Source organism: Jaculus jaculus, chromosome 17 (assembly GCF_020740685.1).
Source record: "Jaculus jaculus isolate mJacJac1 chromosome 17, mJacJac1.mat.Y.cur, whole genome shotgun sequence".
Lineage (NCBI taxonomy): Eukaryota > Metazoa > Chordata > Mammalia > Rodentia > Dipodidae > Jaculus > Jaculus jaculus.
Genome location: NC_059118.1, coordinates 57,231,629 through 57,245,337, shown reverse-complemented (window position 1 = coordinate 57,245,337; position 13,709 = coordinate 57,231,629). Strand labels below are relative to the sequence as shown.

The following is a 13,709-nucleotide window of genomic DNA, read 5'->3' as shown; positions in this document are numbered from 1 at the left end:
AGATAGACCCCAGCTCAGACACAGGCATTTGGGTCTTCTTGTTAGGGTTAGGAAGCACTTCATCTTCAACTTCTGGTGTATTTGCCATCTGTGGATTGTGCCTGTGTCCCCAGTCACACTGCAGAGCTTCTGTGGTCTTTGTATGATAAGCCCCCAGTTTGAAGTGGCCAAGTTTTTCATGAGAAAATGTCCTTCCTGCTCTTCCTCTTTCTTCCTCTTCCTCCTTTCTCCGTGCCTCCACTACCTCTCCTGCTTTAGCCAATCTCCATGTCCTCGCTTGAGCTCTCCGTGTGCACATGAAAACCCACAGCAGGAGGTGCTCAGCTGTCTTGCAAGCCTGCAGGTGTCCCCTGTCCTGTGTCCCTGATGGGGCCCCCACTGGCCCCACCTGCACTGCGTTTGTGTAATGTCTCCTGTGTATCGTGTGGTTGTCCCCTCAGTGTCCGAAGAGAGTCCCTCAGCCAGTGAATCTGCAGTCCTCCTGTCCCAAGATCCTTCAGCAAAACCAGTCCTGCTACTGCCCCCCAAAAAACCTGCTGCTTTCTCTGGAGACCATGAGGAGACCCCAGTGAAACAGCTTTCCCTTCTCAAGCAGCCCCCGGCCTTGCCTCCCAAACCCACTGCCCGGATTGCCAACCACTTAACAGGTGAGTCCAGCATCCCCCAAGATGCTCAGCCCCTCCCTCCCTTCAAGGGATAATTTCTTTCTTTCTCGTCATTTGTAATCTCGGGCCTGGACATACACATCTCCGGGGAGGTGGTCCCATGGGGGTATTTGGGTGTTTTGTGTGTGTCTTGATATATGCAATCATGACCAGGAACTGTGTTTTTGAAGCATTTGATAGACACTTGTCACCCATATGCCAAGAGCCTTCAGTTGTGTGTATCTGTAAATATGTGTGTTGTATTTATGTGAGACCAATTCAAGTTTACTGCCCATCTGGGCGAATTAGATTCAACATCCAAATGTTTGCAGAGATAGAGAAGTGTCTTGCTTCCTTCATAATCAGCTTGTCGGGCGTTAAGTGTTTTGTTGATCTGAAGCCCCATATATATCTGCTATTAAAATTCATTTCAGGGCTGGAGAGATGGATTAATGGTTAAGGCATTTGTCTGCAAAGCAAAGGATTCTGGTTCAACTCTCCAATACCTACATAAGCCAGATGCACACGGGGGGTGCATGCATCTGGAGTTTGCTTGCAGAGGCTGGAGGCCCTGGCATGCCCATTCTCTCTCTCCTTCCCTCTCTCTCTCTCTCTTTCTCTCTCTTTGTGTGTGTGTGTGTGTGTGTGTGTGTGTGTGTGTGTGTGTGTGCCTCTTTATCTCTCTCAAATAAATAAATAAAATATATTAAAAAAAATTAAAATTCACTTCAGTCCTTCAGTTCTAAGAGGTCTGGGTGTTGATATTGCATGCCAGCAGTCCCAGCACGTGCGAGGTAGAAGCAGGAAGATCAGGAGTTCAAGGTTGTCAGCCGAAGCTACCCTTGTCTTGGAAAACAAGCAGAAGCAATAAAGTAATCCACAAAATATGTGGGAAATACTGTTAGAGGAAGAATACACATAACAGTGCCATCCTAGAATGATTTCCAGTCTCAGTTCTGTAGTTTTAATGAATGCACCCATGGTTGTTAAGTTGGACATTCATTGAAACTGCCTTTTCCCCCACCGAAGCCACTTTGCAGTTTAAGGTTATGTCATAATCAGAGAGTCAAAGATTATAATGCCCGCTGATACTAAACACCTGCTTTTTTTTACATGTGTCAGGTGTTTGTACAGATTGTATCTACGTGGTCTCTACTGCATCTTGAGACATGTAACAGAGTGAAGGAAGGGGAGAACACTCACTTGTCTTGTAGAGACACTAAGTGCCAAGAAACATTAAGGGGCTTCCCCAGTGCCACAGGACTTGTGGAGGCAGGATTGAAACTGGGGTTTCCCACCTCCATGCACAGCGGCTGCTGTCCCCACTGTAACAGTGTGAAGTTTATACAGTCCAGCTCTGACATAGACCTGGGCAAAACTACTCCACCAATGTCCCCGTCCATCCCAGCTGGGTACTTGTGGTATAAAAGAGCCAATGTCCATCTAAAGAACCATTCAACACATCTGTAACACATTTGTTCACGTGCTAAATCTCTTAGCTTTTTATTGACAGCTTCCATAATTATAAACAGTAATCCGTGATAATTCCCTCCTCATCCCCACATTCCCCTCACAAATCAACCCTCTATCACATGCCCTCCCCCTCTCAGTTTGTCTCTCTTTTATTCTTATGCCATCATCTTTTCCTCCTATTATGAAGGTCCTGTTCTGAAAATTCCAAAGCAAAACTAGGCCTCCTTCTAGGCCAAGTGTGGTGGCGCTGGCCTTTAATCCCAGCACTTGGGAGGCAGAGGTAGGAGGATTTCAGTGAGTTTGAGGCCACCCAGAGGCTACATAGTGAATTCCAGGTCAGCCTGGGTTAGAATGAGACCCTACCTCAAAAAATAAATAAATAAATAAATAAAATTTTTAAAAGGCCTCCTTCTAAGAGATGCACTCACAGTGTACTTGAAAGCAATCAAATAGCACATATTGTCTTACTTTTAGCCCCCTTAGCAATGTAACATGAACATTTCTAGTAAATACCCTACGGTGTGACTTTACTAGCCATGTGGTGTGGATCAAGGAGATTTTCCATCTTCTCAGTTATAAAAATCACAACGGTAAGCATCCATAGTCCCCTGCACACACCTTTCGAAATATCCCAGAATTCCCCCAGTTTATTTCTAAAATTAGAGTTGTGAAGTAAAGGCATATGTACCTTTTAAGCCTTTGATAATAACTGTCCCTCAAGAAACATTAAACACAGTGCAAAAAAAAACACATGCGTATCATGCAGATTTATTCAATATACCTACTGTAGACAGGATTCTGTGGTAGGTATCAAAGTGGTTGCAGCTTGTGTTAGGTTAGTGAATCCATATACAATCAGCCCTGTCTTTGTGTGGGTTGGACATCTGTGATTCAACCAAAAATATTTTCTTTAAAATCCTTCCATTCTGAATTTCTGCACATTTTTCTTGCCATTTTTCCTTAAGTGGCATGGTGTCACAACTGTTGCCTCAGTCTTAGCAAATGTCATCGAGGGATGATTTGAAGTATGGGAAGATGTGCACAGGTTCTGTGGAAATACCATGCTATTTTTATATCGGGAATTTGAGCATGTGTAAGGTTTTATGTCCTCGTGGGTCCTGGAGCCCTGCAGAAATAGCAAGGGGCAGCTGTACCGTGCCCGCAGAAATCCAAGCACGAGAAACGCCGGGACGCCCACCATTCACAACACTACTGTAGTTCGGTGCAATGTCTTAAAGGGAACGTGGAAAAGGCTGAAGCTTGGTTGACGGTCTCCACGCAAAGAGCATTTGTGGGGCTGGAGAGATGGCTTAGCGATCAAGGCGCTTGCCCAAGAAGCCTAAGGACCCAAGTGGCACATGCGTCTGGAGTTTGTTCACAGTGGCTAGAGACCCTGGCATGCTTGCTTGCTCTTTCTCCCCCCTCACGCCCATTTTACTGTCTCTAATAAGTAAATACAAATAATAAAAACAACTTAAAATTTTTTAAAAAAATGAAAAAGAGCATTTGTGGAGAAGGAAGAAGGGGATTCCAGGAAAGCAAAGCTTTGTCAAGGCTCAGAGGTGGGAATGTTTGGGGTCCTGGAAATGGCTTGAGCTAGGCTAGAGCCTTCACTAAGGGGTACACTGCCAGTCTGGACTTGTAGGCTAGAGTCTGCAAGATTCAGATTTTATTCCTAGGCCATGGGAGGGCTCGGAGGGTTTGGAGCATGAAGTGGCATGGAGATGGAGCTAGCCTTTGAAATATCTTCCTGTGTCGCTGTGTCGAATGAACAGGAAGAGGAAACTGTTGAAGGTTTATCAGAAGAACCACTAAGGCCCATTTAGGCTGTGTACCCCAAAATTTCAGTCAACAGAAAGACCTAGGAAGGCTTAGTCCTTGTTATGTAAGCTGGGAAGATAAGAAAGAACTGCAGAGTTTCCTAACTCAGAATGTCCTCCAATTTATCCAGTTATTAATGAGAGAGGGCACACGGCAGCTTCAGCTATAAGCTCTGTGCTTGAGTACGTCAGTGACCACAGGACTCTGTGCATGAGAGGCAGAAGATGTCCACTTGTCTAAAGATGGCTGTATTAGTTATGAACCTCACTTCCAAATAGCTTGGACCACATGGCTGAAAATGTATTGCATCCTTACCATGTACCTGGTAGTCTCAAATATAAAGATAAGACCAGTAGAGATGCCTGTATCTATGGACCATCAGGCTAGTGCTCTCCTTTTTGAGTCTTAAACTCCACTAGACTTATTTCATTTTTGTAAGTGATCAGTCAGTCATAATGAATCTACATCACCATGAAGAGCGCCATTACCCCTGTTCCGTTACTAATTACTCTAGGGACATCTGGGCCGTGTCAGAAGGAATTAATCAACTAAGAATTCCAGAACTCGAAATTGAGATTTATGAGTGGTTAGCATGTTCTCAGTGTCTGTGTTCTGATTGTGTGTTTGAAAAGAAACACAGGACCATTGAAAGGCACCAAGTCTGATTAAAAGAGAGCGACAGTAGTTAATGGTCTGGTAGAATGCCACAGCTTCAAAGTCCACAATCAGAGAAAGATTTGGAACTGGCTGTACTTTCAAATTTGCTTACACTTTATTGGGAAAAATCACAATAGACTTGGAGAATTTGTCTAACAAATGTCCTCTGTTCCTCAGCCAGGCAGACAGAAGCCCTCACTCTATCACGCTGTTTTCCTCTTTCCTGGTCTTCCCTTTCCCCTCTTCTTCTCCACCATCCACTTGCACAGTGGCTCGTAACACAGGGTCAGGAGTTTCTGGGTGTCAGATTCTTGCCTTTCTGGAAGTACAACCTTCAGGAGAGCTGTTTGTGTTATAGATGTGATCTGAGGTAGGTGAGCCTCAAAATAGATTCTTACTGAAATGATGGGTGACCTCAGAGGGAAGGTGTGACCAGGCCAAAATCCCCTGACTCTCGCCTTTCTGAGTCTTCATCAGTCGTTTCTCTGAGCGTCCTTACCAAGAAGTCAAATGTGCATATGGCACACATAACCGGTGCTACTGCATCAGGTACAAGGGAGGAGCTGGCACCTCACACATGGGTGAATTAAGACTCGTGGTTGGACCTCACATCCTGGCATTCACATCCGGGTAACCACAACAGCACCTAGTGTCTTTAAGATCTTCACTAGGTCCCATTTAGTCCTATAAGACGTACATGCCGTTTTCATTTTTACCTCCTCACAGAAGATGAGTGTGGAATTTGGAGATGATAAATGGCTTGATTGTGATTATATAACTAGAAAATCATCAACTTTGTTTTTTTAAGATATGCATGTTTTAAATTTATTTATTTATTTATTTGAGGGAGAGAGAGTGAGTGAGTATGGACCCTCCAGCAGTCAGAAGGCTGAGGTGGAAGAATCACCATGAGTTTAAGGCCAGCATGGGCTACAGAGTCTTGAGTCCCAGGCCAATCTGTACTAAAGTGAACCCCTACTTCAAAAAAGGGGAGTTTCTGGAGACATGGCTTAGCAGTTAAGGTGCTTGCCTGCAAAGTCTAAGGACCCATGTTCAACTCTTCAGGTCCCACATAAGCCAGATGCACAAGGTGATGCAAATGCACAAGACTGCACATACACACTACATGGTGCATGCATCTGGAATTCAATTACGGTGGCTAGAGGCCCTAGTACACAACTCTGTCTACCTCTTTCTCTCTCCCACTCTCATTCTCATGCATAAAATAAAATAAAATGGCCAGTCTGTTGAGCTTGCCTCAAAAAACAGAAAAGAGAAGAAAGTTACAAGCTGTAAGATCCAGACCTAAGAGGAATCACACATGAAATGTTTGCCACAATTAGAGAATGGCAGTAAAGCCAGAAAAAGTTGTTGCTGATCCTTAAATCAAGTCTCTCCAATGATGTGAACCAGCCCACGGCTTAGTAGTACTTTTAGAACCTGGACTGCCATAGTATGTACCGTATTTGCAGATTAGACCAACCATATATAGAAAATGTTTGAGAAAGGGGGACTGGAGTGATGGCTCAGCAGTTAAAGCACTTGCCTGCAAAGCCTAACAAACCAGGGTTGATTCTCCAGGACCCAAGTAAAGCTAGATGTCCAAAGTGGCACATGTGTCTGGAATTTGTTTGCAGTAGCTAGATGCCCTGGCACACCCATTCTCTCTTTTTGTCTGTATCTAATTGTAAACACACACACACACACACACACACATATATAATTTTCTCTCTTTAAGTATATATATATATATATATATATATATATATATATATATATATATCAATCTCTCTCCAGATCCCATATATATATATATATATATATATATATATATATATATATATATATATATATATATATAGGACAAAACACAAAAAAATAATAATACAAATAAAATACATAGTAGTAGAGTATTTCCATTGTGTTCATTGCTACAAGAACTCTAGAGGTGATTTACATATGCAAGAGGGCAGTGTAGGGTCTATGCAAGCTCTGGCCATTTTGCATAAGGAGCTAGAGCATCAGTCCCTATGGGTAACAAGAGTTACTGGAACGAATCCCTCAGATACAAGAGATGACTATATGTTCTCAGAACTTTGGCGATTGCAAATTTCAATTTACCAAAGTACCCACAGCTACAGTTTTACCTGGCAAATGGCATCTGTGCCCAGTGGAATTTTTCAGCCTGAGCACTTCTGTGTGTCTAATGAGAATGGATGAAGTGATTGTTAAGTCAGGACCAGTGTTCCTATTTATAGCTTTCTCCTGAAGTCTATAGACACCCTCACTGTTCTGCAATCACAATTGGGTATAGAATTTCATGGGGTTTTTTTCTCTGTTACTCTCGGATTTCTGTTCTACCTTCCTTCACCTTCCACCTTTTCCTCTCCTCCCCACGTCTCTGACCATCACCTCATCTCACCCTCATCCTCGTTCTTTTCTTCAACCCCACAGAACTGAATACTGCTGCCACTGCCCCTACTCTTCCTCCCTGCAGTCCACTCCAATAGTGCAAGGAAACCAGAGATTAGAATACTGTGAACTTGGACCTTATCTGTGTCTCTAAATGGAAATAAACAAAGGAAACCTCAGAGAGGGAACCAGCTCTCACTTCTTCATAATTTACACCTTAAAGTGTTCTGTGTTCTTTTAGGTGATGGCCACTCAAGTACACACAAATGAAAGCCTAAATTTATTATCCTCCCAGTCCTAGAGGCAGCAGGCTGGGCTTACCATGCAGAGCCATGACAGGACCTGGGAGGTGGTCAGGAGGCGAAAACCAGAAGCAAAAGTATAGGTGAGGCCAGAGCCTTTATGGCGGGGAGAGGGGGGATCTGCAGAAAAGTGACGCACGAATAAACAGGACTGGCTAGCATGGAGAACCTCAGCGAGCTTGACAACCCAAGGGTGGTTTCTCTAGCTGCCTGGTTACCTACCCAAGATGATTGAGGCAGAGTTATGGCATCCTCTAGATTGGCTGGTTCACCTGCTAATTATCAAAGTCATGTTCCAGGTGTAGCACTTGCTACCTCAAAGAACAAGCTGACCTCAGCCAGAGAGGTTTTTAAGATGTCAAAACTTTTGATCTACAGAAAATTAAAAATGAAGATTAAGGCTAGAGAGATGGCTAAGTGGTTAAGGCGCTTGCCTGCGAAGCCTAAGTACCCATGTTCAATCTCTCTCCAGATCCCATGTAAGCCAGACCAGATGCACAAAAGGCGAGGCAAGCATAAGGTTGCACATGACCACTAAGTGCCACAAGCCTCTGCAGTTTGACTGCAGTGACTGAGGCCCTGACAAGCCAACTCTCTCTTTCTCTTTCTCTCTGTCTCTCTGCCTCTCTCTCAAGATAAAAAATACACATGAAAGGAATAGAGAGATTCCTTGCATTTACTTTTTATACCAGCTTATGTTTTTCTTTTCAATCTTGGTTTTCCTTTCTTAAAATATAGGAGCTCTGTATGTGTGTGCATGAGCACGTGTGCATGGTGGTGACTGAACCCAAGGGACTAACACATGCTAGGCAGATGCCCTACCACTGAGCTACAGCCTCCCTAGAAAGATTGTTCCCATAATGCCTATGTTGTAGTCAGCTTTATGTTGCTGTAACAAATATCCAACCAGACACAGTTTATGAGAGGATGGGGATGTATTTCAGGCTTACAGAGGCCAAAGGAATATCATCAATGCTGGGAGAAGCTGGCTCCCTTTCATAAATCCAAGCAGAGAGACATCACCAATAGCCTGCACCACAAAATACAAACTGCCACAGCTCAAAGAGCTCTCTCCACACCTTTGGGCTGGATATAAATCCACCCCAAATACACCTTAGGGCTGGATTCCAGGATCTGAACGCAGTGACGTGCCCCACCAACCCTATAGCAGGGATCTGCCTGCTAGAGGCTCATGTTGCAAGCTCAACTTTAATAAAACACCTGAGCCTATGGAGACATATATTTCAACTAGCACATTCAAACTACCATGGCATTTACCACCACCTGTTACATGTCACAGCCTCCTGGTTGATTTTTTAAAAATTGAGAGGGTGTTCTCTCCTTAACTTTGATGAGCAGGATAAATATTATGGCAAAATATTCGTGCGTGTGTGTGTGTGTGTGTGTGTGTGTGTACACATTTAGAACTGTAATTCATTTAACACTTAGTTTTGTGAGCTCCCACCATGCACAATTTATTCTCTAAGCCCTCATATAATGTACAAAAGGTGCTATGGCTATCAACCACAGAATCCACAGGCAATATTAAGCTATGAAAAGAGTTTTATGTGGAGAACTAAAGGCATGGCTGTAAAGAAATTCAAGTAGTAAAGAGGTCAAATTCTTTTGGAGGAGTCAAAAGAAGCCTCATCAAATGAAGATGTATTTAAGGCAAGCCTTACGGAGCTGGATTTGGACAGGTGAGTGTTAGAGGTTCATGAGACGCACAGGGGGCACAGGATGCATGCAGGTGAGACATACTGTGCTCGAGAAATAGCAAGTAGTTCTACCTGGCAGGAATGCAGAATTTCGGTAGCATGGTAATGAAAGTTAGAGCTGAAAAGTGGAAATGTAGGGCAACTGGAGAACCTCGAAAGCCAGGCTTTGGCTTTGCAGGAGGAAATGGGCATCTCTGTGGATCCTCAGTAGCCATCACTTGATATTAGCTGAGCATGTCTTCTTCATGAGGATGAGATGGACCCTTATGCAAGTGGATGAATTGATAACTATATATATATGGATGCATAATTGAATTTGCAACTGGGTAGTGTTTTTCAGTAGACTAAAATTACAAAAGTGCTAACATGCTGCCATTGGTTTTTAATTTTTGATGTTTTAAAAATTCCCCGGGGTAGGTTTCATGAGGTTGTGGATGTTGCTTGCTTTGTTCCTAGCTGTGTCCTTGGCCGGTGATGACCACCAGCAGCAGGCAGCCTTGGGCAGAATGGCTCCTGTTGCCAGGCCTTTTAGGATGAGTCAGTGGCCATTGTTTGAGAGTTAATAGTAGGATACTTACTTCTTTAGAGAAGCCGGGGAAAAACGCTCTTCAATGCTGAAGTCTGCCTTCAGTGAAATCTGTTCTGCCTTTGGCAGTGTTGAAAGTAGGTTGACCAATCTTCCATCACTACAAATACCTGAGGAACACAGCTTAAGGGAAGAAGGATTTAGCTTGGCTCATTGTTTCTGAGGCTGCAATCCAAAGTCATCTGGATATATTGCCTTGGGACTTACATAAGTCAGAATTTCAGTGTAGTGGGCTATAGTAAAACAAGGTTGCTCACATCATGGTGGCCAGGAAGCAGAGAGCCAAAGCCAAGACATACACTTCAGAGGTATGTCCTTCAATGTACCACCTCCTCCAACTAGGTCCTCCCTTTTCCACAGTTTCACCAGTAGGCTATTCAGATGTGTGATCCACCAGCAGATGAAAGCATTGATCTTTTAGAACCTTCATGATCTAATCAACTCTAGACACAGCCTAAGGTGTGCTTTACTAATCTTCTAGGGATCTCGATCCAGTCATATTGACAACCAGGATTTTTCCTTTAAGTTCTTATCTGTTTCCCACCCAGCAGTCCTCCCAGCCTGCTAAGAGATGGGTATGGATGTATGAGATTTCTTTTCCAACTGTCTATCTCTGGTCCTCTCCTCTACTGTTTGTCTGTTCTGCAGAGAGCTCAGAGTCCATAACTCAGTGTTCTGCCACATGACACTCTTGTGTCTCACTCTCATTGTGAATGACAGCAGTACTTAACTGCTACAAAAATGAACAACGTCATGTATTTTTATATAGGTGATGATCTTTAGTGTCTAGCAAAACAGTTACCCACCTCGTCAACAAGTGTTGTTGATTGTGTTTGTTTCATTGGCAATTCTTAGCAGACACCTGGCTGTAGGTAGCACATGTCATTGCATTAAAAAAAATAATCTAATTGAAGGCTGGAGAGATTGCTTAGCTGTTAAGGCACTTGCATGCAAAGTCAAAGGACCCCAGTTCAATTCCCCAGGAACTACATAAGCCAGATGCACAAGAGGGCACATGTGTCTGGAATTCGTTTGCAGTGGCTGGAGGCCCTGGCACACCCATTCTCTCTCTCCCCCTCTGCCCCTTTCTCTCTGTCTCTCAAATAAATAAAACAAAATAAAAATATTTTTAAAAAGAGCATAATTGAATTGTATGTCCTGCAAGATAGACATTCCCGAGTCTCCACTGGTGCGTGACCCTCATCGACTTCCCAACATCTCTTCTCAGTGAGACACAGTCCTCACTGTTACCCTTCCAGATGGTTTTGAGAGAAATTAATTTAGAAACAAAAATGTTTTTTATAGAAAATTCCTTACAGCAGAGCCACTTGCCAGTGCTGGTATATGCCGTCATGGCTTTCAATTTCAGGATTCCAGAAGGACTTATTTTTCACAAATGCAGGTGCTAGCAATAGTCACCACATGCTAGCCTGACGTGGGGAGAAAATCAAGCTTGGGACACTGAATACAAAGAATTTTCTTTGCTGCCTCTCATTTTCCCCCTACGCCATACTTTCTGGCTCTCACAGTTTGTTTTGCCTTTGACCAAAGCAAAATCTCTAGGCTACCTTGAAATTCCTGGAGTGCGCAGGGGCCGAAGGAATTGATGAGTTCCCTCCTGCAGGCACATGTCAGTTTTGTGATGTTCTACTCTGATTTAAGTTCTAAGTACGTGTCCAACAGGCCTCTAATGAGTTGGGGCAGGAAGCCTGGATCTTTGAAAGGGGCTACAAAGCATCTGTACTGCCGAAACCAGGTGTGAAATTACAGAGAGTTCCTTCCAGCACCTTTGTTCTCTAGGAGCCAGATGTTACTACGCCTGATGAGCAGAGCTTATGTATCAGCAGTAGGACTCCTCCAACAGGGACCGGATTCAAGGTTCCTTTGTAGTGTGGTTAAAGGAAGGTCTAGAGGTATGTGGGTTAGATATTCTCTCTTAAAATACTTGGGACCACAAGTTCTTCAGATCTAGAAATTGTGATGGTTTGAATATGATAGTTTGAATGTATGACCCCATAGACTGAGGGGGTTTTGATTAATAATTGAGCTTGCGACTTGAGGCTCCAGTGGGCAGAGCCTAACTGGGGAAGAGATATGTCACTGAAGGCAGATCTTAAGTCCAGGTCTAAGGTGTAGGGATTGCCATTTGGAGCTCTGACTGTTCATGTTTGGTGCCAGGACTGTGAGATGGCCACCAAGGAGAGATGCTGGCTGGGGATGGTTGTCCCCCAGGCTGTGAGCAGCCCAGCTAGAGGAGTGGAATTTAAATTCCAGAGTGTGTCATTGGTTAGAGATGTCAGACTTGGAGCTATGGAACTTGATTATTTGCCCTGTTTCTTTTAAATCTTACATTAGTTCGATTTTTCTTTGTTGTGCCCAGTACCATCTTTTGCAGCATGAAGGCTTATTCTGGGACATTATGGGATTGTTTTTTTCTTGAGAGTGATAGTTGACAGGGTAACTGTTAAGAAACCTTGGACTATTGAGATATCTGAACAGTATTGAGGGTGAATAACCTATGGGAATTTTTAAAGTTGGACTGAATGCATGGCATTTTAAATCATGGATAATTGTGAGTTTATGGGGGCCTGTGGCAGAATGTGGTGGTTTAATTCAGGTGTTCCCCATAAATTTATGAGTCCCCAGCTGGTGGCAATTTGGGAATTGGAGACTTGCTGGAGGATGTGTCATTGGGGGTGGCTTTATAGGTCTTATAGCCAGCTTCCCCTTTCCAGTGTTTAGCACACTCTCCTGATATTGTGTCCACCTGCTGTTGGCCAAGAGGTAATGTCCACCCTCTGTTCATCTCACATTTTCCTCTGTCATCAGGGTGTTTCCTTCCCCTCAAGTCTAGAAACCAAAATAAACCCTTTCCTCCCATAAGCTACTTTTGGTCAGGTGTTTGTAATAGCAGCATGAAGGTAATTGCAACAAGAAAATTGGTGCCAAGAAGCTGACTGCAACAGAAACATTTTAGATTCTGTAACATTTACATATACACAGTAAGACATCTTAGGAATAAGTCCTAAGTCTCAACACAAAATTCATCTATGTTTCACACATGCCTTGTGCACATAGCCTAAAGACAACTGTGTACAATATTTTCAGTGCATGTACATCTCCACTTCAGTCTGTCACAGAAGGTCGGGTGTGTGATTTCCACTTGGGATGCTTTCTCAGCACTCAGATTGGGGAACATCATATTTTTGGATGAGAGATGCTCGACCTATATTCATTAGCCCTCCCTGATTGCCATTCACAGTCCACAATCTTATAGCACACAAAAAATGGATGGTAGAAATAAACTTGAATTGATATTTCTTTGTCTGGTATCATCAGCCAGATCTGTGTTGTACTGGGAAATATGGCCCTCTTGGGCTTTATGGCTCTAAGATACTCACAGCTTGAGTGTATTTTCCCTGCTCCCTGGAACTGGTAATTTCTGCTTCTACCACTCCATCACTGACACAGCATTATGAACACGCTGCATCTCAATCCATCTGGCTGCAGAAATAAATGAGTGAGGAGCTGGAGAGATGGCTTAGTAGTTAAGGCATTTGCCTGCAAAGCACAAGATCCTAGTTCGACTCTCCAGGACCCACGTAAGCCAGGTGCACAAGAGGGCACACACATCTGGAGTTTGTTTGCAGTGGCCAGAGGCCCTGGCATACCCATTCTCCCTCTCTTTCTCTCTCTCTCTCTCCCTCCCTTTCTCCCTCTCTCTCTCCATCTTTCTTTCTCTCAAATAAATAAAACATATAAAACAAGTGAGCAAGCAGGTAGCTCTGTGCGTCTTCCAGCAGCCCCAGCCTTCATCAACATTATACATGCACGAGGCAGGGGTGTCCTCCAGCAGTGGAGATATATCCGGCTTCAGGTAAAGGCCATGATTCAGGGAGGCGCCATCCAGGTGATGAAGCAATTTTATCCCTTAGTTTTCTCAGGTGAAGAGACTTAATTCCAAAAGGCATCCATCTAGTCCAAAGCAAGGGATCTGGGTCTTCTGACTCGCTATACTGGGTTCCACTGCTGAGCTCTCAGTCGTGTGAGGTACAGTGTACCTCACAGCCACACACTGAAACCTGGACCGTTGGTT

At 43.8% G+C, this 13,709-nt stretch overlaps 1 protein-coding gene across 10 annotated transcripts in view; it reads left to right on the top strand.

The window, feature by feature from the left end:
• Phactr1 (phosphatase and actin regulator 1) overlaps nucleotides 1-13,709 on the top strand; it is a 541,488-nt gene that overhangs the window by 447,237 nt on the left and 80,542 nt on the right. For 7 of the 10 annotated variants that reach the window (XM_045136634.1, XM_045136633.1, XM_045136632.1 and 4 more), the window contains one exon: nucleotides 441-647. The exons of the other annotated variants lie outside the window; for them this stretch is intronic. In XM_045136634.1, the coding sequence (XP_044992569.1) occupies nucleotides 441-647 (207 nt within the window). The remainder of the gene's footprint in view (nucleotides 1-440; nucleotides 648-13,709) is intronic. 10 annotated transcript variants of the gene reach the window in all.